Source organism: Accipiter gentilis, chromosome 11 (assembly GCF_929443795.1).
Source record: "Accipiter gentilis chromosome 11, bAccGen1.1, whole genome shotgun sequence".
Classification (NCBI taxonomy): domain Eukaryota; kingdom Metazoa; phylum Chordata; class Aves; order Accipitriformes; family Accipitridae; genus Astur; species Astur gentilis.
Genome location: NC_064890.1, coordinates 266,579 through 292,979, shown reverse-complemented (window position 1 = coordinate 292,979; position 26,401 = coordinate 266,579). Strand labels below are relative to the sequence as shown.

The window sequence follows — 26,401 nt, the reverse complement described above, 5'->3', positions numbered from 1 at the left end:
ACATTCTGGGTCTTGCCAGCAGCTGTGCTTAGACACAGTTTGCCCATAACTGGCCCCTGGATCCAAGTCTCCCCAGTTGCTGGCATGTAGACTTGCAAAGCCCTGGGGCCCACAGCTCCACTCCAGCTGCTGGTACAGACACATTGTTCACACACATGTGCACAGAGCTGGCTGGGACTCCCCTGGTCCCTCCAATGGCCAACCCTCCTGTGCTGCTGCTTTTAGAAAAACGTGCATGAGTGCACGCATGTGTGCGCACACACACTGCCACACCTAACCAGGGCTTCCCTGCCCCCTTCAATAGCCACCCCCCTGTGGTCTTATCCTTAGAGAGACACGGACACACACATGCACCCTGACCAGGACTCTCCTGGTCTGTTCTGGTAGCCAGCCTCCCTGTGCTCTCACTCAGACACACAGGCATGCACAGAGATTCACACATACACAAAAGCAGCAGTGGTCTCTGGCAGCTGGCCAGAACTCCTCTTGTCCACCTAGTAGGCAAGTCTGCCTGTGGTTTCACCCTTGGGCACCATCCTGGCTCCCAGTCTGCTTCACCCATTTGCCAGCTAGTCCAGCTTGATACTTGCTAGCAATCATACATTCACTTGCACGCTTGTACTTGTTTGAGTTTCTGGCATCATGTACGCACAGGTCCTCTGACCTGTGATTGCACTGCAGTTGCTGGCACTGAAGTTCACTTGCTCTAATCTCTCCACTTGCTGGCACCATGGACGCACAGGCCTTTGCACCCCCGCCCCGTACACCCACAAATGCACACTGAATAGAAACTCTTTCCCATAGTGAAAGAGTTAAAAAAGGTGTTCAGTAAAGGGACAGGACAGACTGCTGATCAGGTGCAGGGCATGGCCAGACAAGCATATTAAGCAGCCACTGTTTACACAGGTGGCCTTTTTTAATTCCCTTATCCTCTATTTTTTTGGTTTTGTTCCTCCCCAAATCACCTAGGTCCATCCATTTCCCTGCCTTTGATTCCTCCTCTAAACATTCCAGAAGTCTTTCGCAATCCCAAAATTCTCTTCACCTGTGTCCCATAATATATCCTATACCCCTAGGCAGTAACCACCCTTGGTACAAAAGGTGCTCTGCTGTTAATTGATCTTAATGGGTTTCACGCTTGGACAACGGGACTGATGGCTCTCTGAGGAGGGGTGGAACAGCCCCTGGAAGGACCTGGACAGGGTGTCCCTCTGAGTCAGAATTTGGGTTCTTCCCTGCCTGCCATTGCTGTTCTGTGACAGGCTTTGGAATAGCTAGGGCAGAATGTTATTTCAGCTCCCAGACTTGCTATTGCCTCTCTGTGTTCTAGGGTGGATGTGCAGAAGGACTTTTTATCACATAATGTAACAGCTGTTATTTATTTATGGAAAGAATTTTGTTAATACTCTGAATTGCAGGTTTAGCTTTTGATCTATGACTTGGGCTGTGTCCTATACAAATGAAAACCCAGAAGTTTTATGAACTTGTAATTATAGTGATCGTATCTTTTACCATGATGATGAAATTCTATGGTTTTTGCTTTCTGGGATCTGAAATATTATCAGTTAATATATATATGTATTAGTAGGATAAAGTTACCATTTGACCAAAGTGACATATAGGATTATCAAGCTGAAGACCTCATCACACACATAATACACTGGTGCGTGTTGAAAGCAAGCCTGCATGTCTGTCAAGCTCATAACCTTGTGTTTTTTTATTTTGTGGCTTATGTTTTCAGCTGAGCTCCTTACAGGAAGTGATTCAGGAGAAGGAAGCTCTCCTGGAAAAGCAGGTTCACCAGCACCAAGCTGAATTACGCAAGATAGTGGCCCAGTCAGATTTGGAAGTAGAGATGCAGCAGGTATATTTGATATAATAATCTTATTATGGGAGGAGAAGGGGAAACAAATTTTACCAGTCTCAAGACACCCTGAGAGAGCAGTTCTCATCAAAGTAACTCAGAAGGAGTGAGAACAGATATGATTTGATTGATTGGTGGTTTTTGAGATGCTAGTTTGGACTTTCAGAGTGTTGGCTTCAATCTGCTGATTTGCTGTCAGTTGAAAAGAAAGCATAGTTAAAAAGAAGTATTAAATTATTGTGCTCCAGTTCCCTGTTTGTAACAATGGTGAGCTCTTCCTACTGCACCAGGGCTCCAGAATAAGTGTCAACAAAAATGAAGTTATTCAGGCTATTAAAGTAACTGTGTTATGAAAACTAGGTGTATGGATGAAACCAGGAAATCTAGCCTTCTTATGTTAGCCTCCCAGATACTGGTATAGCACTCTCTCTCTTGCAGAACCTGCGTACACTTCAGAGAAAGCTAGAGGAGCAGGAGGCAGCTCTGCTAGGACGAACTGAGGTGGTAGAATTGCTGCAGCAGGAATTACGTACTGCTGAACAACAAAACCAGGTACCTTTTCATGCTTTGCTTATTGCTTTACTCTCATGTGCAAGTGGTGGATGGGGCTTTTGTCAGTAGCTCAGAAATCACCAGATTAGCTTATTTATGGCACCAGGTTTCCAGAATGAAATCAGCTGGGGGGCTCCCTAAGGTCAGGTTTTAGAGCTGCAGGTCTGTATGCATAGCTTGTAGTAGGCCCAGCCAAACAACGGGGATAGGGATGCTGCAGCAACCATCTCTAGTAACCCAGATTCTGGGCAGGTGGACAGGGACAAAATCTATCCATACTCTGTGCCGCTGACTGATACATTTGAAGCCATCAAATACACGATGCATTGCCCAAGACAGAAGTGCCTAACACAGCACTGCTCTAGCTACACTGTTTCTGGACTGCAGTATCCAGACCAGATCAGAGCATAGACAGATATTCTTTGGTATGTGTTGCTAAAAACTTGCTAATATGATGATACAGCTTCTGGAGTGGTATTGGCTCTCACTTAATCATTTTGCAGTGTAAAGAGAATGAGATCAAATCTGTGCATATATGACTATATATACATGTGCCCCTTGAGACAGAGTTTAGTATGCAATCTCTTAAAAGGCTTGTTTGCAGATAAGGGGTGAGTGTATTTTTTTTTTCCCAATATCTGAACCTCTGAAAATAATTCTCCATCCCTTTAGAAGAGGCTTATACTAGATCAGTCTCATGTTAGTAGGTTGCACAATCTCCAGCCAATCTAGTGCTGAACCTCACTTTGATAACTTTTACGCACTTATGCATCACTCTATTTTCTTTTCCTGTGTGTCCCAGCCAGGCACAGTGGTGGGACCTCTTACCACCAGGAAGAGGTGAAGAACCTCAGTGAGCTGACTTGTACTCACTACTGATTACATTGCTCACCAGTGTGTTTCATGGAGTGTTGGCATGGATATTTTCATGGCTTGGTTGTTGGGGTCCCCAACTCCTCCCTTGTGTCTTTGACTCCCCTCTTGCACATTATGTGGTCAGAGGGAGACCTTGGTACACATATAAGCTTGAGGCCACGTGGCTGAAGCTCTCTTCCTACCTATAAAGTAAAGAGAGCTCCTCATCAGCCACCTGCTGAAACTAGCTATGCTGACCATCCACAGCTCCAGGAGAAGTTTGACAAAAGGAATTCTGGCAAGTGTAGGGTCTGTTTCTGTTCCTTGGTAGTCTTAAATCTCTGGTCAGTGTCGACCAGCTTTCTGGTATCTTTCTTGAAACAGTGGGTACTGTGTGAAGCACCCTGTTACCTCCAGTTTCCTGTTTCAGCATTTTTGACTCCCTATCACATACATGCTTTGGTTCTGTTTTTTAACTGTGCTCCGTAATTGTTGAGTTCCCCCTATTCTGTTGTAGCCCTTCCTCTCCTTTTTGGGAAGCTTTCTTTCCTCCAAAAGAGAAGTCATGGCCACTGTTCTGTTGTTTTGTTCCTCTACATCCCCCTGCTCTAAATTAAGACTTATCTTTTCTTTACCAAAATTGAGAGTTCTTGTTTCACCCAGCATTGCTTTCTTGCAATTTGCAAATAGTAGGGCAGTTTCTAACAAATTGAGATTTCTGCCATGTTTATTTCCTCCTTTCTGCTACTTACATGTTTGAAAAGGATTTAATGACAATTTTAAAATATAATTCGGGTACTTTGCTTTGGCAAGGGATTGAACTAGTTGAGAGTTGAGTTAATTTCCATATCCTTTACAGATACTCCTAGATCAGTGCCAGAAGATGGAAGTGGATCTAAGCTCCCTGAGGGATGTGCTAGATGCAGAGAGACGAGAGTCTCAGGATCTCAGAGGGAAGGTGGAGCTGGAACTAGCTGAGAAGAAGCTGTCCTCCCATCACTTTCAGGAGGAGGTGCAGTATCTCTCGGAACAGCTGGAAGAGGCGAGGAGAGCACAAGATGAATTGGAGGTGAAGTATAAAGACCTGGAGCAGAAACAAAGGCTGGAGGTGGAAGAAAAAAACCTGCAGATCCATTGTCTTAAGGTGTCTGAGCAAGAGCTGCAATCTAGCCGTGCTGCCCTTGTAGCTGAAAATGATCAGCTGAAACAGGATGTTGACCGGCTGTTGGTGTTGTCTGCTGAAAACAGTGCTACAATACAGAAACTACAGGGTGAGCAATCACAGCAGTTTGGTGAAGCACGTTCTTAAGAGCCTAAGAATTATTGGGTTGCCTTCTATTTGGCTTTGTTTTTATGATAGCTCATGAGAAAGTCTTGGTATAACAATTCATAATTTCCTAGGAACATAGGAGTGGTTGTACTGTATCAAACTAAAGGTCTCTAGTGGAATCCCACCTTTCTGTCTTTGGCAGTGACCAAAGCCAGTTACAAGAGGAGGAGCATAAGACTAGGGCAGCATATGTGGTGGTTTCTTTGTGCACTGTCCCAGCCTATAATTTTTTGAGGCTTATGGATTTCTTGAGCCAGATGTATTTTTTAAACTAATTTTAATAACACGTTGGATTTTTTCCATCAACTTATGTAAGTTCTTTTTAGATGTGCCACATTCTTCAGTGTCTGCATTTCTACTGAAATTATAAGTAAAACAGCCAAGGAAAGCAAAGTGTACCGTTTTCTCTGTAGGTTTGTATTTGAACTAATAACATTGATCTTGCCTCAAGCTATTATTTCAAATTGATTTTCTTCCAGCTCCTTTACAGCTCAAAACTGAAGCAGTGCCTAAGAGATAACGGATCTCATATACTATTGTGCATGTGTGTAAACTGGATATATTTCAGCAAAAAAGGCAAGAACGCACCTTAACTTCCTTTTTTCCCCCTCCATTAGATGAACTTGTACAGAAATGTGAAGAATTTGTCTGCTATCAGAATGAGCTGAAATCCCAGTCAGTAGTGCAGGTCTCTGAATTGAAGAAACAGGTACGATCTTTTCTTACAGTTCTCCTGAAGTTTTCCTGTATGTTAAGGAACTGAAACAGAATGAAATGTTTGGAAGTCCTTTTTTATGGTGTATTTCTTAAGAAAGGCTTTTATGGGTTCTCTCAGCTGATGGACAGACATGTTGTGACTATGGAAGCCTGGAAAGAGGAATCAATTTGAGTCATTTAAAAGTGGCCAATTGATTTGTTAGAAGGTTAACTGAAAGATCAAAGACTAATGTGTGTGTATAAACTGTACTGAAATTCATCTTTCTCCCCTCCATCCTGTGTTTAAACAGGATGGAACAACTTCACAGGAAAAAATAATAGATCAGGAAGATAGGAATGGGACTTTACTCCTATCCACAGAAAACTTGGAAAGACAGAAGACTGAAGGTAGTATGATTATCTTACCTATTTTAGTATTGTTCAAATATTTAAGAATTATTCTTGCCTATTTTTAGATAATAAACATATCCATGGTTACTGCTTCATTATGCTTTTGTTGCCAAGATCTTAAAAAATACTATATAATTCTTTCCAGTGGTTAAAGTGGAGTTTAATTCTAAAGGGAAAAGGAACTATTTGAATCTCAGGCAGTGAACAGACTGACAGAAACAAATAAGTAAACTGTCTGGAATTATTAGAAAGACTGGGCTGTGCCTCATAGGCCTGCCTGCATGGTGTTGTCTTGTGATATGAAGCAATGGTTGGTGTTTAGACCATGAGACAGAATGGGCAGAACTTGTTACCTGTATGGTTCACTTGCTTCATATTCCTGCATGTATGATCCATAGTGATAGGTCAAAAGAATGTGGGGAAGACATGAAAAAGCTAGGGTGAAGGCGAGGATGGTAATATGGGATAGCAGGCTTTTCTAGAAAAGGGTGCCAAGGTTAGCTTCATTGTGATAGGGCATATAAAGTTCAAAGAATAGTTTTGGTTTATTGGATTTTTTGTTCCAATAATGTTGGTTATGCTTAAGGATGGTAGAATAAATTTTGTATTCCAGGACACTGTGCACTTGCACATTCTTACTACTGAAGTAGTAGCTCCTCCCTGATACAAAATGCTGACAATCTGCAGGCGGTGCTTCTGGAGGAATTATTTTTGATAGCTTTTGATGAAACCGTAAAGGGCCCATACATATGCCACATCAAAAAAAAAAAAAAAGACAATTAATTTGGTTTTGAGTGTCTAGGCATGTAGACTGGTAGCAGTAATATCACCACTCTATCAGAATTATAGTATAAGAAGAGGGTTCCCACATTTTTTGACTTTAGGGTATGGTACGCTATGGCAATAGGCTGTCTTGATTTTTTCAGAAATAAGATTCCTTTTGCTTCCCATCATTCAGAGTTATACCCTCTTCGTAAGAATACTGGTGGGGGAATAATCACCAATAAACCAGATTCCTGCAGTCCTAGAACATCTCCCTTCTCTTTTTTTTTTTTTTTTTTTTTTCCCATGAACTCAGAAATGCAGGACTTTAATGGACTTCAAGACATCATTTAGACTCATAGAATGGTTTGGGTTGGAAGGGATTTTCAAAGATCATCTAGTCCAACACCCCTGCCCTGGGCAGGGACATCCTTCACTAGATCAGGTTGCTCAGAGCCCCATCCCACCTGACTTTGAACATTTCCAGGGATGGAGCATCTACAACTTCTCTGGGCAACCCAAAGAAAAGAAGCCCTATTGAAAGGCTGCAATAAGGCCTCCCTGAAGCCTTCTCTTCTCCAGGCTGACCAACCCCTAGTCTCTCAGCCTTTCTTCATTGGAGAGGTGTTCTAGCCCTCTGAACATTTTTGTGGCCCTCCTCTGGACTCACTCTAACAGATCCATGTCTGTCTTGTGCTGGGGGACCCCAGAACTGGACACAGTACTCCAGGTGGGGTCTGACAAGAGCAGAGGGCAAGAATCGTCTCCCTTGACCTGCTGCCCACACTTCTTTTGATGCAGCCCAGGATATGATTGGCTTTCTGGGCTGCAAGCGCACATTGCCAGCTCCTGTCCAATTTTATGTTTATCAGTATCCCCAAGTCCTTCTCTGCAGGTTGGCTTTCGATCCGTTCACCCCCTAGTCTGTATTGCTACTGGGGATTGCCCCAACCCAGGTGCAGGACCTTGCACTTGTTTAAAGCCCTTACCTCTTGTCCTGTCGCTACATGCCCTTGTAAAAAGTCCCTCTGCACCTTTCTTGTAGACCCCCTTTAGGTACTCGGAGGCTGCAATAAGGTCTCCCCAGAGCCTTCTCTTCTCCAGGCTGAACAACCCCAACTCTCTCAGCCTGTCTTCGTCAGGGAGGTATTCCAGCCCTCTGATTATCTTCATGGCCCTCCTCTGGACTCACTCCAACAGGTCCATGTCCTTCTTATGTTGGGGGCCCCAGAGCTGAATGCAGTACTCCAGGTGGGGTCTCACAAGAGCAGAGTAGAGGGGAAGAATCACCTCCCTCAGCCTGCTGGCCACTCTTCTTGTGATGCAGCCCAGGATACGGTTGACTTTCTGGGCTATGAGCACACATTGCTGGCTCATATTCAGTTTTTCATCTACCAATACCCCCAAGTCTTTCCCCACAGGGCTGCTCTCAATCCACTCATCGCCTGGCCTGTATTTGTGCTTGGGATTGCCCCGACCCATGTGCAGGACCTTGCACTTGGCCTTGTTTAACTTCATGAGGTCCGCATGGGCCCACCTCTCAAGCCTGTCAAGGTCCCTCTGGATGGCATCCCTCTAGCAAATCAACTGCATCACTTGGTGTGGTGTCATCTGCAAGCCTGCTGAGGCTGCACTCAATCCCACTGTCTATGTTGCGAATGAAGATAGTAAACAGTATTGGTCCCAGTATGGACCCTTGAGGGACACCACTCGTTACTGGTTTCCACTTAGACATTGAGCCATTGACCGTAACTGTGCACACAGCTATCCAGCCAGTTCCCTATCCATCTAACAATCCATCCGTCAAACCCGTATCACTGCAATTTAGTGGTAAGAATGTTGGGGGTACCATATCAAAGGCCTTACAGAAGTCCAGCTTTTAATCTGATATCATGCCCTGAGTTAAGATTGAGTATATCCAAAATGTACCTGGGAGGCTTTCATCAGCTTTCTTAAAAAGCAGGCCCTTCTTCCACTGAAAGGAATTCCACCTGAAAAATGCAGTGACTTTTAGAGCTTCACTGTCATGTTACTTAAAAGGTCTTTCCCAATGCATGTTTACCTGAATGTTTACTTCAAAACAAGCTTTTTTTGTTGCAATTCTGTTTCCAGTATGTGTGTTGAACACTTGGTTACTGACATTTTTTAACATTTTAAACACTGGGAGATGTAATTTCTTAAAAAAAAACAAAACAAAACAAAACCCCAAAAAATCATCATCTTTCAAACCTCCTCTATAGGTTCTTGTAATGGTTTAACCCCAGCTGGGAACTAAGCACCATGCAACCACTCACTCACTTCCCCCCCACCCAGTGGGATGGGGGAGAGAATCAGAAAAAAGAGGTAAAGCTCGTGGGTTGACATAACAGTTTAATAGGATAGAAAGGAAGAAAATAATAATGATAATAATAGCAATAATAACATGACAATAATAATAATAAAAGGATTGGAATATACAAAACAAGTGATGCACAATGCAATTGCTCACCACTCACCAACCGATGCCCAGTTAGTTCCCGAACAGCGACCTCCCCCTAGGCCAACTCCCCCCAGTTTATATACTGGGCATGATGTCACATGGTATGGAATATCCCTTTGGCCAGTTTGGGTCAGCTGTCCTGGCTGTGTCCCCTCCCAACTTCTTGTGCCCCTCCAGTCTTCTTGCTGGCTGGGCATGAGAAGCTGAAAAATCCTTGACTTAGTAAAAACACTACGCAGCAACAACTGAAAACATCGGTGTGTTATCCACATTCTTCTCATACTAAATCCAAAACATGACACTATACCAGCTACTAGAAAGAAAATTAAGTCTATCCCAGCTGAAACCAGGACAGTTCTAAATACTTTTATACTCCTCTTGATCTCCTGATGACTTTCTAATTTGTCGGTCTTATTTAAAGTGTGATGCCTAAAACTGCCCACAGTACTCCAATCCTAACTTGAGTAGAATGAAATAAGGATTTACATATAGTTACCTTGTATTTTGATTTGTTAAGCAGACTTCAACAAATGCTTCCAAACTAATTAACTATCATTTTCTAAAATATAAGCACTTCTGAAATCTTTGTACGGTCTTTTAATTTTCATGGGCTTAGCAGTACATTATACCATTATATCTGCTGATCTCTTTACTAGTCACGTGGATTCCTTAAACTTCTCTTGAAGCAGCTCTTTGAGTGATTGAATGTCTCTCCTCCTGCTACATAAGAGACCTTTGGGTTTATCTTTTTTTACTTTGCCCTCTACACTAAGGAGATAGACAAGAATTAGGTTAACAGTTGGACTTGATGATCTGAAGGGTCTTTTCCAACCTAAATGATTCTATGATTGTGTCATCGTCAGGAAAAGCCTATGAAGTTCAGCCAATTTCAAAGAAAGCAAACATCTGGATTGAGAGCTAGAGATTGCTTTTCAGAGTCAATGTACAGATAATTTAACATTAGATATAAGGCTTTCCCTAGTTCACTTAGTGGAAGAAAACGTTGTTCAAAGACTACAGTATGGTATGAATTGATAAAGGAAAGCTGTTATTACAGAAAATGGACAGACTGCTTTCCAGATGTTAGAATTCACAACAACAATTAATCTGAACCTCCTCAAAATACATAATACTTTTAATTTAGCAAATACCATTTCATACAGTTGATTGTATATAAAAAAGAGTTTAAAGGGGCACAAAAGAAAACCTTATACCATATGTTAATGCTATGTTCTCTCTGCATGCTCAGAATTGGAAAGTACAAAAATTCTTATCCCTAACAGCTGTTTAACTTGATCCTGAATTTTATTTTGCATATATATTAAAATATGTTTCATATCTATCATTGATAGTTACGCATTCACAAAAGTGGGGGCTGTTTTTTAATGCTTCTAGTTAGGTTTATATTTCTGGGGAAGACAGACGTATAAGTTGTTTTACTGGCTCTTATACTAAAAGGCTGAGGCATCATGTGTAATAGAATTAGCTAGAACTGAGATGAGTCACAGGATAATTTACGTTGGAAGGGATTAAAGGCAGATTTTAGTGCAGCTTCCTCCTAGAAGCAGGCTCAACTGTGAGATCAGACTGGGTTGCTCAAGCCTTTATCCAGTCAGGTCTTGAAAACCTCCAATGACGGTGACTGTACAACCTCCCTGGGCAGCCTGTTATGACACTTGACTGTCCTCATGGCAAAAAAAGGTTTTCATTACATCCAGTTGGAACCCATTTTGTTTCAGTATATTTGTGTTGTCTTTTGTCCTCCTGCCTTGCTCTGTAAAAAGCCTGGCTCTGTCTTCTCAATAACCTCTTCATAGTTGGAAGGCTGCTTTTAGGTCTCCCCAAAGCCTTCTATTCTCCAGGGTAAGAAAGCCTTGTTCCCTCAGCCTGTTCATACAGGGCAAGTGCTCCAGCCCTGTGACCATCTTGGTGGTCTTCCACTGAACTTGCTTCAGATGATCAATGTCTTTCCTATAGTGGGGTTCCAAAACTGAATGCAGCACTTGAAATGCAGTCTAATGAGTGCCCAGTAGAAGAGGATAATAACTTTGATTGATCTGCTGGCTAGACTGCTATTCATACAGTCCAGGATGCTGTTGACCTTGTTTGCTGCCAGGCACACATGCTGGCTGATGTTCAGCCTAATGTCTAGCAGATCATCTTCAATGTTTCTTGCAAAGCTGGTCCCTAGATGGCATTCCTGGGGTAGAACTTTACGTTTTTCCTTGCTGAATTTCATGAGGTTCCTGTTGCCCTATTCTTCTAGCCTGTCTAGGTTGCTGTAAATGGCAGCCCTGCCAGTGAGGGTATCAGCTGTTTTCCCCCATTGTGCTGTGTTCTCCAAACTTCACTGTGGACTTTGCCACCCGCTGCACCACTTGGACAAATACATCTGTGGGGCAGAATGGGATCCACCCAAGGGTACTGAGGGAGCTGGCAGAAGTTCTCACCAAGCCACTTTCAATTGTTTACCAGGAGTCCTGGCTAACTGGGGAGATCCCAGTTGACTGGAGGTTAGCAAAATGTGACGCCCATCTACAAGAAGGGCCAGAAGGAGAATCTGGGGAACTACAGGCCTGTCAGCCTGACCTCAGCGCTGGGGAAGGTTACGGAGCAGATCATCTTGAGTGCCATCATGCGGCACACACAGGACAACCAGGTGATCAGGCCCAGTCAGCTTGGGTTTATGAAAGGCAGGTCCTGCTTGACTAACCTGATCTCCTTCTATGACAAGGTGACCCGCTTAGTGGATGAGGGAAAGAGCGTGGATGTTGTCTGCCTAGACTTTAGTTAAGCCTTTGACGCCGTCTCCCACAGCATTCTCCTGGAGAAACTGGCTGCTCGTGGCTTGGACAGGTGTACTCTTCACTGGGTAAAAAACTGGCTGGATGGCTGGGCCCAAAGAGTTGTGGTGAATGGAGTTAAATCCAGTTGGTGGCCCGTCACAAGTGGTGTTCCCCGGGGCTCAGTATTGGGGCCAGTTGTCTTTAATATCTTTATCAGTGATCTGGACAAGGGGATCAAATGTACGTTCAGTAACTCTGCAGACGACACCAAGTTCAGCAGGACTGTTGATCTTCTTGAGTGTAGGAAGGCTCTCCAGAGGGATCTGGACAGGCTGGATCGATGGGCTGAGGCCAGTTGTACGAGATTCAACAAGGCTGAGTGCTGCGTCTTGCATTTGGGTCAGAACAACCCCATGCAATGCTACAGGCTTGGGGAAGAGTGGCTGGCAAGCTGCCCGGTGGAAAAGGACCCAGGGGCGCTGGTCGACAGCCGGCTGAGTATGAGCCGGCAGTGTGCCCAGGTGGCCAAGAAGGCCAACGGCATCCTGGCTTGTGTCAGAATTAGTGTGGCCAGCAGGAGCAAGGAAGTGATCGTCCCCCTGTACTCGGCACTGGTGAGGCCGCACCTCGAATACTGTCCTCAGTTTTGGGCCCCTCACTACAAGAGAGACATTGAGGTGCTGGAGATTGTCCAGAGAAGGGCAACGAAGCTGGTGAAGGGTCTAGAGCGCAAGTCTTACGAGAAGCAGCTGAAGGAACTGGGATTGTTTAGCCTGGAGAAAAGGCAGCTGAGGGGAGACCTTATCGCTCTCTACAACTACCTGAAAGGAGGCTGTAGCGAGGTGGGAATCAGACTCTTCTCCCAAGTAACAAGCAATAGGATGAGAGGAAACGGCCTCAAGTTGTACCAGGGGAGGTTTAGATTGGATATTAGGAACAATTTCTTGACCAGAAGGGTTGCCAAGCACTGGCACAGGCTGCCCAGGGAAGTGGTTGAGTCACCATGCCTGGAGGCATTTAAAAGACATGTAGATGTGGCACTTGGGGCCATGGCTTAGTGGTGGATTTGGCAGTGTTAGGTTAATGGTTGGACTTGGTAATCTTAAGGGTCTTTTCCAACCTAAATGATTCTATGATTCTACAAAAATATTCTGAGTCAAACAGCAGTTGAAGTCTTGTACCAATCTGGACTTGGACCGTGGCCTTTGAGTGTTTTATTATTCTCTAATTTTAACAATTTCTCATTTCATTTTTATCCAAATGAAAATTGAAATGTTTTGCTACAATATTTCCTTCTTTTCCCTCCTTTATAAAATACTTCTTAAAACTTGAAACTATCAACTGTCCTTTAATTTTAGTCTGTATAACAACATTTGTTCTTTTCTAAAAGGTGCTTAAAACCGCACGTTGTTTTGGTGGTTTGCCTCTTAAAAAAAACCAGAAAATACATTATCCAATGACAATGTTAGATATCTCCACTATATAAGTGTTACTAACAGTCATGTGCCCTCTTCTCTAAAGCTCCTGGAAGAATATCCTGTTACTTTCTAAATCAGAGTTTTAATTTTCAAATAAATTGTTTGTGTTTGAATATTTCAGAAATACCACACTTGCAACTTGTTCTCCATGTGCCTCAGCAGGAAGCTGTGGTGGTCACAGAAAATGTAAAGCAGGTAACGATTAAGTAGCTGAAATAAGCTAAAACTAAAATAGGTCAAGGACTGGCCTTAAAACAGCTAATCTGTTATGGTCTTTTTTAATAATCCTCTTTGGAAGGTTATTATTAACTGGATTAATGGTGAAAGACAGAAATAGCTTCCAAATACTGCTTGTACTGTGTTCTTATCAGACTGTATTTCCCTTTGCTGGCTGTGTGGAATTCTTGTGTCCTTCATCTACCCGATCCATATTTGTGCTATGTTCTGCCTCTTGTGAGTTAGTTCTTCAGCAAAACTATAGGCTAAACTGGGGCAAGACTCAGGAAATACAATTGCAAAGGCTCAGCTGTTATTATAGGATGCCTTTCAAACCAACCCTATTCATTCCCCCTGCCCTGATGGAGATCTGGCAGACTGACTGGAGGAAGCTGTGTTCTCTTTGTTAGGTGGGAGATAAGTAGATTCTATCCTTACACTCTTCCACTGTGAACAACTGCAGGTACAATTGCAGTCAGTCTATTGGTGAGAAGAGTGCAGGATTAGATACCTGCTGCTTTACTTTATACTTGGTCAGCAAGGTGATGGAGATGACTGCCTCTGTATATCTGTACTAAGAATTTGTTGTAGAAATGTTTGTTAGCTTAGAGCAAGGTCTGGCTCTTTCCAGACTGCTCTACACTGTTCCAACCTGCCAGCAGGGGAAGAAGATGATACTGTGTTTTGTGCAATACATTCCTCTCCAACAGAGAGTTACTTGGATGTATGCCATACATTCCATTTCAGTGCTTGGAGCTTGCAAAGGCAAAGTGCTCTAGACCTTGGGGCTGGAGATTGTTTCCTTATGATTGTGAGACTCGTTAGTGCCGTGTACTTACATTTAGGTAGCTACAGAAAATGTTAATTCTGAACACTTCATTTTGTTTTCAGTCTTTAAATTGTTGGGTTGGGGTTTTTTTACTTGCTTTTTTGGGGCGTGCGAAAAAGTAGCTTTTTTTAGAGACATTTTACTTAGTTCTGACTTGTAGTCTTTTTGTACTCTAGTTCAAACCTTTCCCCACAACAGTAGTACTAATGGTGCCAGTTGTTTCTTGAGGTGACAGACAACATGTGTTGGGAACTAGCCAGAAATTAATTGGCATTAATTTTAGGTGCATGTTAACTTATAACTGGACTTAAGACATTAGTAGATGAAGTCTTAATTCTTGTATGGATGTCAACAGCAAACTAACCAATTTCCTGGGCTTTATTCAGCATCTGTGTGTGGGCAAAAAGGACCGCTGGGAAATAGCAAAATCTCCTCTCTATTTCCGATGTGTTCTGTCGTCTTCAACAGTCAGGTTCAGTCCTGTCTGACAGAGAAGCGGAAGACATATAGCAGTTAGTAGATTGTTGTGGGGTGGTTTGTTTGTCTGTGTGGTAGGGCCTAGTGTAACTTTCCTGGGAAGACTGCACATTCTTTATCTGCTGGAGTAGTGAGGCATACAGTGACCAGCACATGACTTCTCACCTTCTCTGCTTGGGTGGTTCAGTGAAAGGTTATGAATCTGTAGTTAGTCCCTTTGAAGCAGTGAAGACAGAAGAGGAAGCATCTCAAGGTGGGAAAGAAGTTATTAGAGTCATTGCATTCATTGATATCCTAATCTGCTGAGATGTGTCTTAGTCTCTTGCTTAACATCAAAACCAATCTATTTTTTTTTACTTTTTCATTAGGCATCAGAGTTGTGTCTAAAGTTTGGACTGATAGTTTTTACTTAAAGCATGGCAGAGCAGCAGGCAGCTAAGATAGCTGTCTTCTAATGCAAAGATCATGGCTCAAAACCAAGTATTTTTTCTTCAACCAATAGAATAAGAATGTTGGACCTGAGGTGAAATTGCAAGACTTGCAGACTCTGGAAGCTCCAGCCGCTTATGTAGACTGCTCTTCTACAGGTGAGGACACAGAATAAGGCAAGTGACAAGAAAATTGTTGAAATTTGAGAAGTCTCAGGGTCAAATCTAAGGTGATTTGGAAAGAGGAGCTTTGAGGTCAGAACCTGAAGATGTACAGGAGATTGAAAGGGTGCACATGACATAGAAGAGAACATTCTAATGTGGGACAGATAGGATATATCAGAAGAGAAGAAAGAAGTGGTTCCTAAGATGAGAAAGAGAGAAGGAGTTGAAGGAGAGTGTGTTTGTAGATAGAAAGGCTGATGCGTAAGACACCAAAGAGAGTTAAGATAAGATGAAGAACTGGGTTCCTCTCTGCAAGCTAGTAAATTTCTTTTTGTGTCTGGAATTACCACCACCACCCCTGCCCCTAAATTATTAAAAAAAACAAAACCCAAAACAAAACCAAAACAAAACAACCTGCTACCTAGTTCACTTGTCTCTTTGCCTCTTCATTCTTCTGTAGAGGTTAGATATAGTGTAGTCTTAGGGGATGTTGGCATGCAGCAAATGCAGGAGGTTTTGCATGTGCAGAGCTATTGGGGATGTCTAGGTGCAATGCATAAAATGCATAGGCTCAAACTTTTTTTGTTGTTTTTCTTTTTCTTTCTCACCTTGGAAACTAGAGAAGCTCCAGTCCCTTATATTGTCTCTCCATTTACCTGCTGACTTTACATGCAACTCCTTATGCTGATGGTGACAAGTGTACCTTTTATCACTAGGTGTGTCAGGAAAGCTGGTGAATTCTGAAGTGCAAAAGCCTTTTGATGACACTTCGGTGCTCCCTGAGGTACAAATTTAGTCTGGAACTTTTCTTCCTCTTAGTATTGTATGCATCTGTGGATATGAAAACTTTTAATTTAGTTTAAAAGCCCCAAAGTTGGTTTTTTAACATCCCGTAACTTAAAGTGGTTGTTGCAACTCTGCAACAGGCTTTAAGAGATAGCTGTCTTTTAATGGTTCCCCATAAATTGTTTCTGCGCTCCAAACTGATGAACAGACAGCCTTAAAGACATAAGATGTTGACTTATTTGTGGGCTGCTGATCCATGCTTTCTGGGAAGGATTTGTGACTGCTTTCCTTTTGTAATCTGTTTTTGGGGGTGGGAGGAAACCTTAAGACAGTTATTTGGAAAAAGCCAAGCACTTTGGTCCAGATGCTTTGTCTAGTGCTGTCACTTTGGAGATGGACACAGACTGGAATATGGGCTTCTACACTGTTTCTTTGCCATGTTAAATGGACAGATAGAACAGGGGACAAAACCTCCTCATTCAGAGACTATGGATAGGATCCTAGGAAAATGTGGCTGGATAAGCACACTGGAGGGCTTGTGAGAATCACAGGAGAGCTGAAACACTTCAGAATCATACTATCTTGTAATCAAGAGAGAATGGGAAATAAGGGAATAGGAAGTTACATGTATGGTCTAATTCTAAAGCCAGAATCATTCATGCTGCAACTTCAGAAACTGAAATGAACAGAAATGACCTGAGGAGTCCTCCTGTTATTAATGAGGCTACTGTTTTGCAATAGCCAGCTCAAGAAAGGGTGTCCTTACAGTACAAAATGTGGAAAGCAGATGCTTCCAAAAGTGACCCTTTCCTAGGATTCAAAGGAAAATTGAAACCTATTATTTTCTTTTAGGCAAGAACAGATGGCTTTCCCAACGGAAGTGAGCAGTTTACTGAGGAAAGTTGTCCACCTGGAATTCTAGAATATCTTGCTGCAGAGAAACAGAAGGAGCTGTCAGTTTTGCTGCTGGAACTAAAAGAAGCCCAAGAAGAAATAACTTTTCTGAAAAGTCAGCTAAAGGGCCCAAATGGCCAAACTTCTACAGGTAACCAAACAGGAGAATCAGCTAACCAGCTGGAAGATAATTCCCAGATTTGGTTTCTTGAGAGGCAAGAGCAAAAGGCTTCGGATACACAAAATGAATTGGGCAGTAGCTCATTACTGAGAGAAATAGAAATGCAGCAAATTGGTGTGCTTCAGGAAAACAGAATCAGTCTTCGGGAAGTGCCCCAGGGGACCACTGTCCCCTGCAGAGGGGAGATGGAGGCAATGCGGGAAGTCTCTATAGCAGATCCAGAGCCTGGCACCTCTGAATCTCAAGAACTGATAAAGTTACAAAACCAAATTATAGAACTGCAAATAATTCTGCAGAAATCAGAAGAATCCTATAAGAAAGATCTAGGAGAAAAAGGTGCAGAAATAAATAGGCTAAACCAGTTGACTGAGGAATACAGAAAAAAATTAGAGGATTCTGACAGTGCATTTTGTGTTTTGACTGAAGAACGTGATCAGCTCCTGTGTCAGATGAAGGAACTTTCTACCATAACAGAACTGAAAGAGCAAGTGAAGCAACTTGAGGAAAATTTAGCTCTTTCAGAAAAGCAGAGACTGTCGGACAGTGAAAGCAGTCTTCTGAGAGAACAAATCCAGAGCCTTAAAAATGAATTTAAATCCAAGGAGATAAAAATTGAAGCTTTGCAAAAAGACTTGGATGAAGCACAATTTCAGCTTTCTGACCAGGACATGCAACTGAAAGATCTGAGAAGCCAAATCAAGAAGAAGGAATGTGAAGTACTTGATCTGGAACAACTCTTGAGGAAGAATACAGCTGAGATAGAAGAGCTTTCTCAAAACTTAGCCTCAAAGGGACGCGAAGCAGCAAGCCTAGAACAGCTTGTTGCTGAACACACCAGGTCTATAGAGAGCCTGCAACAAACCTTACTGGAGAAAGACCAACAGATGACAGAGATCAGTATCAGCATGTCTGAGAAAATGGTCCTGCTGAATGAAGAGAAATTTTCTCTAGGAAATGAGTTGAAGAGTCTTAAAGAGCAAACAAGTCTATTATTAAAAGCCCAGGGAGAAAAAGACCAAAACATTGAAGCGAAACATATATACCTGAAATGTGAGGAATCTGAGCAGCAGTATGAGGCAGATGCAGCACATAAAGAAAGTGAGGTATTAGTAAATAAACTTGAACTTCTGAAAAAAGAAAACGAGCAAGTAAAGCGGAAGCTGCAAGCAGCACTTGTTAACAGGAAGGAGCTTCTGAAGAAGGTTAGCAAATTGGAGAATGAATTAGTACAATTGAGAAGAGAACATAAATCAGAAACCTCAGTGGCTCAAGAAGCTGAAGGGGAAGAAAATATGACAAGCATGATAAGCAGACAAGTGAAACTTGAAAGCCAGCCCAGTGAGGAGTATCTAATACAACTGCTTTCTGAAAAGGAATCTGAGTTGCAGAGCATCCGGAAGGACCTGCTGGATAAAGAAACTACTGAAGCACAATTGCAGGCAGTGATTGAGGAAATGAGGCGAAGTTTGCAAGGTAAGACAAACATTGTTTCAATTAGAGATGAAATCATGGCGAGTCAGCCAACTGCTGACAAAGTAACTGAAACCAATAAAAGTCCAAAAGATTATGAAGAAAAGGAAAAAAATAGTTCAGCAGCTACAGATCTCGAAGAAAACCAAAAGTCTGCTCTGCAAGAGAGGATTTCAACTCTTGAACAAGAAAAAGAACAACTTCAAAAAAAACTTCAGGAAGCCCTGTTATCTCGCAAAGACACTATAAAAAAGGCTCAAGAAAAAGACAGGCATCACAGAGAACAGCTGAAACAGCAGAAAGATGATTACAACATCCTACAAGAACAATTTGATAAGCAAAGCAAAGAGAAGGAGAGCATCCAAGCTCAGCTCAGGCAGCTCCAAGAACAGAAAGGATCAACAGAGTGTGTTCTTGGGAATCAAGGTGGGTTGGATTCTTCATGCATGGAAGCAGAAAATACAACAAATAACAAGCTTGTACAAGTTGCAGATGTTTCTGGGGAAGAGTTTGAGAAAAAACTTGAAAAATTGCAGATAGAGAAAGAGGAATTGGAATATAATGTTAGCCATATGCAAAGTGAACTCGCTTGCAAATCAGAATTAGTCTTTCATTTGCAAGAACACATAGCGCAGCTGTTTCTGGAGATAGAAGGGCTGAAGAGAACCTCGGACCAAGCTGAAGCTAAGGCAGCAAGTCTTCAGACAGAATTGGAGGAGAGTCGAGCAAAAATTTCTAGAGAGGGCAGTCTGGAAGACCTGAAAACACTTATGCACCAAAAGGATGAAGAAATGGAGTTTCTTAACTTGCAGTTAAGGGAGAAAAGTGAAGCTCTCAATAATGTGCAGGCACAGTTGCTGGAAAAAGAGAATTCAGTCAAGAGACTATGTAGTCAGTTGGAAACTCAAGCTCAGGTACATGAGGAACAAAGCAAGCGACTGCAAACTGAGTTGCTTGAAATTCAGGAGAAGCAAGATGATGGTGCAGAAGCAGCAAAACAGAAGAATCAAATGCAGAGAAAGTTGCAAGCTGCACTTATCTCTAGAAAAGAGGCGCTAAAGGAGAGCAAATCTCTAAAAGAGGAGCTGGCTAATGCTAAAACTACTATTGAAGACCTTTGTGTCAAGTTGACAAATATGGAAAGCCAAATATGTGGCCATGTTAAAGAAACAGATACTTTAACAGAAAAGTTAGCAGGCCTCACTGAAGAGCGAGAAAAACTTATTGCAGAAGTTGATAAAGTACTTACAGAAAATCAGAATCTTGATGGATGCTGTAAAAACCTGACATTTACTCTAGATAGGGTTGTTCTAGAGAAGGAGAAGCTGGAGAAGGAGATCGAATCCTTGAAATGCTTTCAAGCTGCTGAGAGTTCTGAGTGGCATGAGAAATACAGGGAGCTTCAGAAAGAATATGAAACTCTCCTGCAGTCATATGAGAATGTGAGTAATGAGGCTGAGCGGATTCAGCGTGTTTTGGAAACTGTTAGGCAGGAAAAGCAGGAAATTTTCATTAAGCTGAAAAGTGTTGAAGCAAAAAAAGAGGAAATAGATAAGCAGCTACAGGTTGCTGGACAGGAAATTGATGGAATGAAGGAGAAAATGAGGAAATTTGCAAAATCAAAGCAACAAAAGATCCTGGAACTAGAGGAGGAGAATGAGAAGCTTAGAGCAGAGATGCATTTTACAGATGGAGAGCTGCACAGGACTGAAGATGTCTTTACAAATACTAGCCTGAAAGAAGATCTGGAGAGCTCTAGAAGGGATTACCAGTCTCTTTCTACTCAGCTTGAGACAGTAATGGCTGAAAAGGAGTCTCTTAATCAAGAGATCACAGACTTAAAGTGTCATTTGCAGTTAGCAGAATCTAAGCTTAAGGAAAGCAGAGAACTGGTAGACAAGTATGTTGCTCAGAAGACAACAGGGGAAGAAGCAAATCAGGCAGTTGCCACATCACCACCAATGGAGAGGACTGAAAACCAAGTGGACCTAAGTTTTAGACCAGAGTCTCCTACCGTAGAGCTGGAACAAAAAGCACTTAAAGGTAGTAGCCCTTGTGAAGATCTTGGTACCTACATACAGCAGATAGCTGAGCTCACAAAGCAAATCACAGAACTAGAAAGTAATAGGAGGGCTTCAGAGCAACAGCTGGGTGACATCCGCATGTGTGTTGAGACTTTAGCCGGTGAGAAAAGGGCTTTAGAGACCCAACTGGAAGAGAAAGTCCATGAATTGAATGCTCTTCAGGACACGGTAGCAAAGATGGAACAAACAGTCCAAAAAACCAAAGATGACCTTGTCAGGATGACAGAACTGAAGGACACACTAGAGGCTGAGAAGGATGATTTGGAAGAAAGGCTCATGAATCAGCTAGCAGAACTTAATGGGAGTATTGGAAACTATCAGCAAGATGCAACAGACTTCCAGATCAAAAATGAGCAACTAAAACATGAGCTTCAGAGTTTGCAGAGAATAATGCATGAACTTGAGGAGGAGAAATGTCAGATGGCAAAGGTGAAAAGTAAAGAAAGTTCAGAAAAGCAGAAGGAGTTTGTAGAAAAGCTAAAATGTAGTTGGAGGGCAGACAACAGCACACATGTAAAGGAGCTTCAGGAACTGCTGAAACAGAAACAGCAGGAGATTAAGCAGCTGCAGAAGGACTGTATTAAAAGCCAGGAAAAGAACAGTAGTTTAGAAAGAACTGTTAAAGCTCTGGAATTTCTGCAGAGTGAATCTCAGAAAGAGGTAGATGCAGCCAAAGAGACTTTAGCTAAAGCAGTTGAAGACACCAAGAAAGCCCAAGCAGAGCTTGCTCTCTGCAGAGTAGTATTGGATGACACCCAGAGTGAGGCAGCAAGGGTTCTAGCAGAGAGTGTCAAAGTGAAAGAAGAGTTGCGGGCAAACAAAGAGAATATTAAAATTCAAATGAAGAAAAAAGATGAGGACTTTGAGAGAAGACTGGAACAGGAAAAAGATAAGCACTCAAAGGAAACTAAAAACCTGGAAGAAAAGCTGGCAACTTTGCAGAGGGAGAAAGACTGTATGGAAACAGCTGTTGGCAATCTTCAAGACTCCTTGAAGACAAAGGATCAAGAAGCTGAGCAATTGGAAGGCAGCCTAAACAAAACACTAGCCCAGCTTGCAGCCTTCACCAGGAGCATGTCTTCCCTTCAGAATGACAGGGATAGAGTGATAGGTGAATCAAAAACATGGGAGAAGAAATTCACTGAAACTATTCAAAAGAAGGAAGAAGAAATACGTTCAAAAGAGGAAACTTGTGTTGTGCTAAAGGACCAGATGAAGCACATGACCATACGTGTGGAAGAACTTCAGACTCATATATCCAGGTAAAGAAGGTGGTAATGACTCGGCTGGTATTCTTGTATTTCCTTTTGACAAGGCAGCAGCCAGAGGTGAGGTAGGATTCCCCTTTCCTTTTGCAGTATACCAGAAAGAAAGAATTGTGAGTATGTAAATATGCTAAATGTGATATGTGATTGGAAAAACTAATGAATGCCTAAGATAGAGAGCAGAATTAGTCTTCCTAATAAAGCCATAAACATAAGACTCATCTCCTGGTTTGCTTATGTTTGGATAGAAAAGATGTTTGGAGTTACGTTGCTGGGAGTTACTATGTACTTGTTGTCTGCACAAGGAGATTAACACTGTAAAATATTCCTTCTCATCATTAGAGTACTCATGTAAAATCTGTTCTCTGTGACAAGCAGTAGCCATCTGAGTACTATCTACAGTCTTTATTAATCTGAAATTTGAAATAGATTTCTTTGCATAGAGTTGTTGCATTCAGAGATTAAACTTGGCACGTCAAGAGAACATTGGTATACATAATTCCAATTTAATCCCAAAATAGATTTTGATGGAAAGATGAAGCTATGGAAACATACCAAAAAGTAGATCTGGGAATTTCCAAAACCAATCTGTTCTTACATGAGTAAAAAATAATGTTTGTGATCAAAATGCTATATCTTTGCATGCTGGAACATGAAATGAACATCAAGCATATGAGAACAGTGATTTCACTGATTTTTTTTGTTTTGTTTTGGTTTGGTTTTTTTTAGCTACAAAGGGTGAGAGAAGCAATTATTTTAATGAAAAGGAGGTGATAACATGCAGTGCTTAAACTCCTCCATTTTTTTCAATATTCACATAAAGATTTATCTCATTGGACAGCTTTTAAAAAATATTCCCCCAGCACCACCCCCTTCAGACAGTAGTGCAGTCAGAACTTTAAAAGATACCTTGAATTTTAAATTGAGGGAAAACTAATCATCTGGATATTTCTAGCTTGCTTTCTTAACGTAAAACTAATTTTGTGGCTTTTCTAAATTAGTATAATCAATAAAAACTATTACTATGGTATTGGATACTGTGATACTTCATTGATTTGTGACTGACTTTCTCTTCTCTGTTTTCAGGTTGGAACGCAACAAGAAAGACTGGGAGTCCGAATCCAGGAAGGAGATTCAGCATCATCAAAAGACATGTGAAATGTTGCAAGAGGAAAAAAAGGAGCTTCTGATGCAGCTTGAAGGGTCTCAGAAACTGTACAGCAAGTCTCAGAATGAACAGCAGAAACTGGAGTCAGAAATCAGCAGCCTGAGAGACCAGCTTGCTGACTTACAGAATTCCTTCACCAAATGTGAAATGGTCAGAGAAAAGCTGGGGAGTGTGGTCAAACAACAAGAGACCACTATCCAGAATTTTAAATTCAGCTATGAACAGCTTGAGGCTGATCTGCAAGCTTCCAAGGACCTAACAAATAAGCTGCATGAAGAAACTAGTGCCAAGGATCAAAAGATCATTAGTTTGTTGTCTGCCAAGGAAGAAGCAGTTATGGCTGCTCTATCTGAACTACAGCAGCAACATTCTGAAGAGATGAAAGAGTTGGAGTATAGGCTAAGTAAGGAGGAAGAAGATAAAAAAGCCTTGGAAAATGAGAAGAACAAATTTCTTGACAAACTTGATCGTCTTACTGAAAAGATGAAGATAAGCAGAGAAGAAAGTAAGCAGCAAAAGGCACAGCTGGACTCCTTCACCAAGTCCATGTCATCTTTGCAAGATGACAGAGACCGTATACTGAGAGACTACAAGCAACTTGAGGAACGTCATCTTGTTATAATCTTGGAAAAAGACCAGTTAATTCAAGAGGCTGCTGCTGAAAACAATAAGCTCAAGGAAGAAATCAGGAGTTTTCATAGCCAGATGGATGACCTCAACTCTGAGAATGCCAAGCTGAATGCAGAGTTGGTGCGGTACAGAGAAGACCTGAACCAAGTGATTTCAATAAAGGACTCCCAACAGAAACAACTTCTCAAAACACAGCTTCAGCGGATCCAAACTCTGGAAAAGGAGAAGGCAATCATAGAAACACAGCTGAAGGAGTCCAAGCATACTCAGGATGATCTCAGGAAGTGCATGGAAGCCTTGAGAGAGGATAAAGTCAGTATGTCTCAAGAGATTGAAATCCTTACGTCCTCTCTGTCTCGTGTGCAGAGTGAGATGACAGCGTTACGTGATGGGGGTCCTATCATGGAGTGTCAAGCACAACTAAGGGCCCGAGAGGAAGAGGCACAAGAACTGAGTCATAAGCTTTCCCTCTCACAGGAAAGGATAACAGAACTTGAGGGGGAGCTAGTATGTGTTCAAAGGGATGCAGCCAAGAGAGTGGGAGAGGCTGAGGACAGGCTTCGAAAGGAACTGAAGCACCTACATCATGATGCAGGGATAATGAGGAATGAAACAGAAACAGCGGAAGAGAGAGTAGCAGAACTGGCACGGGACTTGATGGAAATGGAACAGAAGTTCCTTGCAGTCACAGATGAAAACAAAGATCTTAGAGCTCAAATTCAGTCTTTTGGGAAGTCCATGAGCTCTCTTCAGGATAGCCGAGACCAGGCCAATGAAGAACTTCATGTTTTGAAACAGAAATACTCTGAAGACTTAGAGGAACAAAAGAGTCTAGTGCAGAATCTTCAGAAACAGATGATTCAGCTACAAGACGAGCAACATTCCACTGCCAGGGACCGAGATACACTGCGGTCTGAGCTGACGGAACTGCGGAAAGCCACTGATGAAAGAGGTCTCTTGGCCCAGATTGAGAAACTTAATCAGAAGCTCAGAGCCAAAGATGATGAGCTTCTCCATTTGTCTTCAGAACTGGAAGGCTCTTCCAACCAAGTCAAATCTTTCTCCAAAGCTATGGCAAGCCTGCAGAATGAGCGAGACCATCTGCTGAATGAATTGGGCAAAACACGTAAGGTTGAAGAAGTGAAGCAACAAGCGGAAGGGAGCACTTCCACAATTCCCTCAGAAGTGCAGAGTCTTAAGAAGGCACTGTCCTCCTTGCAGAATGACAGAGACAGAGTAGTAAGTCCTTGTTCTCTCTTCCTGCTCTTACTTAAAGCCCCACAGGAGATTTGGATATTCAGATCTTAAAATTTCAGCAACTTAGATCTGGTATTTGCAATGTGAAACAAAGATAATTGTCTTCACAGAATAGTTGAGGTTGGAAGAGACTTCTGGAGGTCTAGTCCAACCCCCCTGCTCAAACCAGGTCAGCTGAAATAGGTTGCCCAAGGCAGTGTCCAGTTGGATTTTTAATATCTCTATTGGTGGATATTCCACTTCTCTGAGCACCCTGGTTTTTCATGTTTCTGGAAATGGCTTCCATAATTAGTTGCTCCATCACCTTCCCAGGGATGGAGATGAGGCTGACCAGCCTGCAGTTCCCCAGTTCCTCCTTCTTGCCCTTCTTGTAGGTAGGGATGACATTTGCTTTCTTCCAGTCTTCAGGAACCTCTCCCAGTTGCCATGACCTTTCAAAGGTAATTGAGTTGCCTCCCAATGACCTTAGCACTTGTGGACGCACTCCATCAGATCCCATGGATTTAGTATGTGCCATCTACGTTATCTTCTCTGACATATGGAAGCTGTGATTTCATTGTTAATTTTGCAGTGTGGTTTCTCTTGGCTTGATTTAAAATATGGAATCATAGAAGTAAGATATGGGTTCCCTGTTAACCTGCTTAGTCCACAACTGTGGAAGTTTGTGCATTTGATTTGTCTTAGATTTCTAGAAAAGACTAGAGCAGACTTGGGTCTGTTTCTCCTTTTGGCAGCTGATTGTCAAGACCAGGTACAAGGCATTGCAGCTTCATTTTGACATCCTTGCTTGCATACGTAATGTGTTTCTTTGTAGTCTCTGGCACAATGCAGCTCAGCAAGTTTCAGAGTTCTGGTTGCTGGTCAGACTTTTACAATCGCTTTCCACTGTCACTTTGTCTTAGTTTTCCCTTCTGTGAATTCACAACAGACTTTGTGATACTGTCTTAAACACATCTTCCTTCTTGTCTGTTTTTTATCTCATTTATTTGTAGATTTATGTCTCCTCTACTGCTGTTTTTTTGAACTTGCATATCTGTGTAGTGGTGCTAATACTAAGGTAGATCCTCAGTAGAGGGGTCTACTGACTGTCTCCAGAGTCAATCACGTCATCTTGTCTTCAAAAACTGATTGCAGTGATGGATGTGTAATGACAACTTATTTCTAATTCCAGTCTGAGTAGACTGTCAAAAGGATTTTAGTTCCTTAGTTCCCTGGTTTACAAGCAAGTGTCAACTTCAGGAGTTATTCTTACCCAGCTCCTTCTGTCTCACTTTGTCTTCCTCTGAATAAGGGAATTAATACTGTAGTCTGGCATCTTTTTGTTACTGTATGTCAAAT

The 26,401-nt window shown here is 42.2% G+C and overlaps 1 protein-coding gene across 3 annotated transcripts in view; it reads left to right on the top strand.

The window, feature by feature from the left end:
* GOLGB1 (golgin B1) overlaps nt 1-26,401 on the top strand; it is a 51,610-nt gene that overhangs the window by 12,347 nt on the left and 12,862 nt on the right. For 2 of the 3 annotated variants that reach the window (XM_049814265.1, XM_049814262.1), the window contains 10 exons: nt 1,742-1,864; nt 2,303-2,416; nt 4,131-4,542; nt 5,219-5,310; nt 5,609-5,705; nt 13,335-13,408; nt 15,238-15,322; nt 16,045-16,112; nt 16,967-22,005; nt 23,095-25,045. In XM_049814265.1, coding sequence (XP_049670222.1) covers nt 1,742-1,864; nt 2,303-2,416; nt 4,131-4,542; nt 5,219-5,310; nt 5,609-5,705; nt 13,335-13,408; nt 15,238-15,322; nt 16,045-16,112; nt 16,967-22,005; nt 23,095-25,045 — 8,055 coding nt within the window. The remainder of the gene's footprint in view (nt 1-1,741; nt 1,865-2,302; nt 2,417-4,130; nt 4,543-5,218; nt 5,311-5,608; nt 5,706-13,334; nt 13,409-15,237; nt 15,323-16,044; nt 16,113-16,966; nt 22,006-23,094; nt 25,046-26,401) is intronic. The other variant, XM_049814264.1, reaches the window with a different exon arrangement.